The 2,521-nt window shown below is 41.6% G+C and overlaps 1 protein-coding gene across 1 annotated transcript in view; it reads right to left on the reverse strand.

The window, feature by feature from the left end:
* Positions 1 to 2,521, reverse strand: part of LOC107099054 (inactive dipeptidyl peptidase 10-like) — a gene marked incomplete at its 5' end in the record, with an annotated part of 26,435 nt that overhangs the window by 13,032 nt on the left and 10,882 nt on the right. Inside the window, 2 exons of the mRNA XM_015396997.1 lie at positions 485 to 684; positions 1,058 to 1,178. Of these exons, the coding sequence (XP_015252483.1) occupies positions 485 to 684; positions 1,058 to 1,178 (321 nt within the window). The remainder of the gene's footprint in view (positions 1 to 484; positions 685 to 1,057; positions 1,179 to 2,521) is intronic.

The raw sequence follows: 2,521 nt of genomic DNA on the forward strand, positions 1-2,521 counted from the left end.
TGCTCTGTTCACACCTGCTCCCAATCTGCTCCTTAGTCCTCTCTTTGCTTCAGTCTCCCATAAATACTCTCTCTGTGCAGCTCCTCAGTGCTGGTTCCTCCTCCAACTCCGTCTTCCTCGTCGAGGTTGTTTCCCCCAGATGTCTCCGTAGTTTCTGGTTTGTTTGACTTTTTTCATGTTTGATTTTTGGATATTTGGATTCCTGCCTCTGCTGTCTGTTTACCTTTTATTAAATCCACAAGAAACTCACTTCTGCCTCCCTGCCTCTGCATTCGGGTCCTCAAACCTCAACCAAATCCTGACAAATAAGAAGAAAGACATTCCTCTGAACCTGCAGCAGCTGCTCCAGATTTCAGCTCTAGATTCAAACTTTAACCATTTAATTTAAGAGGCTTTTCTGCATGAAATATTCAAAGATCCTGCAGCATAATGCGGCCCAATGCCTGGTATCTGCTATCACCACGGCTGTTCCATTAAGTCATACCAACAACCTGAACCATCCCAGATCAGCTGGACTTCTGAGGCCCACCTTGGGGTACGGGTACTCCATCCCTCTGGGGTAGAGCGAGCCGGTAAAACGAGGCAGAACCATTCTGGGCACCAGGGTGTCATTGATGGTGAGGTAGGCCAGCCTGGAGCCATCTGGTGACCACCAGTGGGCCACCTGGGAGTCCAACACCTCCTCTGGAGAAACAGACATGTCCTGTACAGTTAGCATTGTTAGCCTAGCCTGAACCCTTTAGAAGAGGAGCTTCCTCCGTCAGAGAGGCTGTTAGATGCCTCAGAAATGATGAAGCAAAGGAATGGTCCAAATAAAATTTAAATAAATCATTAAAACTACATCAATAAACAAAGAAATATAGAGGGAGAAATATAGAGAAGCAAAGAAGGACATCACTGGAGAAACTTCAGGAAAAAATAACTTAATACGACTGAAAAGTAAGAAAATTAATTGAAATGAGATTAAATTCTGATGCTTGGAGAAAAGGTTAATTAGGTAAAACTTTGGCCGTAAATTTAGCAGGACACTCCTGGACGCTGCTGGACTCAGACTTACCCTCATACAGCCAATCAGCAATGCCATTGAAGACCACGCCCTCCTGTCCAGAGGAGGTGAGCCTCCATGAGCTGCTCTGGGTGTGATTCTGGTAGTAGATGTTATTTTCAAAAATATAGATCTGTGGAACAAAGAGAGAACCTAAGGATTCTGATTTCAACAAGAAGTCTTTTATTTACAAACCGTCCATCAGGGCCCCTCATACACCGTCCNAGGCTAACTGCATGCAGCGAGGCTAACTGCATGCAGCGAGGCTAAGGCAGACATCCCAAGTTTCCCGTAAGTTCCGGCAGTCTCCCTGATATCGATAGTTGTTCACTGATGCCGGTGAGTCAGATAAATTATCCCGGATTTTAGACTATGGGAGGTGGTGTTTTTTTAATGCCAGTGAGAGCGATCAGGCAATAATTCGTGCATCATGTGCGGATTAGAATTACTGCGATTGCACAGACAGCAATAGAGAGCAGGGTGTGAGGAGGAGGAGGTTGCTGGTGAAACCTGTGCAGCGTTTCTGTCCAAAGCGATGCTCTGATCAACCAGCGTTCCAGACGACTGGTTGATCAGAGAGCTGATTGGATCAGTCTGATAAGTTTCTCTGGTTCCTCTCTGGCAGTCGCCTAGTTACCACTCAAAGCTTTGCATCCTGGGAAACGGCAGAGGTTCAATCCTCCAGTAAAAAATTTAAATATAGGACTAATTTTACAACAGAATATATTAAAGTATATCCACGTCTAGTGAAGGTGAGGAACAGTGGCGGATCTAGACCAAATGTACCAGGGGGCCATCAGGGGGCCAGCGTGTTTTCATGGGGGCCCAGAAAAGCATGAAATAAAAATCAGGGCAAGAGATTCAAATATATTAAGAGAGCTGCATGAAGGGAAATTTATTTTCAATTAGGTTCAATAAAAATTCTATTTCTTATGAGGTCAATATAAATTTATAATTTAGGAATTTTACATATTTTTGACTCAATTTAAGTTAAACTATTGTTTTCTATAAAATCTGAATTAGAACTCAATAAAAACTGTTAAATTCATCTGTAAAAATTAGAGGATTATTTTTTTTATTTGTTGTGAAAAAAACATTTATCAGATGAAAACTGGGATCTTATCTCAGCACCACTGAAGCTATCACCTTATTGTTTTTGAATAATTAGTAAAACAGAATTTGTAAAGAAAAAGAGGAAAATAGATCCAAAGGACCAATCAGTAACCATGTCTGTTGCAGCGCAGATCATTGTTAGAATTTCTGGCATCTGTTAGATGCATCAATTAGTTTTTGGAACTTGGGATGTCTGCTAAGGCTTTATCCTGCCTCCTTTTTCAAAGGTCAGGATCTGAGCCAGAATGGATAAAGACAGCTAGGACTGATTTAAAGAACATATTAGAATACTGTTTTTTATTTTTGGCATTCATGTAAATATACTGGTGTGATCCTTTAGTTTAGATTTCATTGGTTTTTGGT

Source organism: Cyprinodon variegatus, unplaced genomic scaffold, assembly GCF_000732505.1.
Source record: "Cyprinodon variegatus isolate N-32 unplaced genomic scaffold, C_variegatus-1.0 Scaffold834, whole genome shotgun sequence".
Lineage (NCBI taxonomy): Eukaryota > Metazoa > Chordata > Actinopteri > Cyprinodontiformes > Cyprinodontidae > Cyprinodon > Cyprinodon variegatus.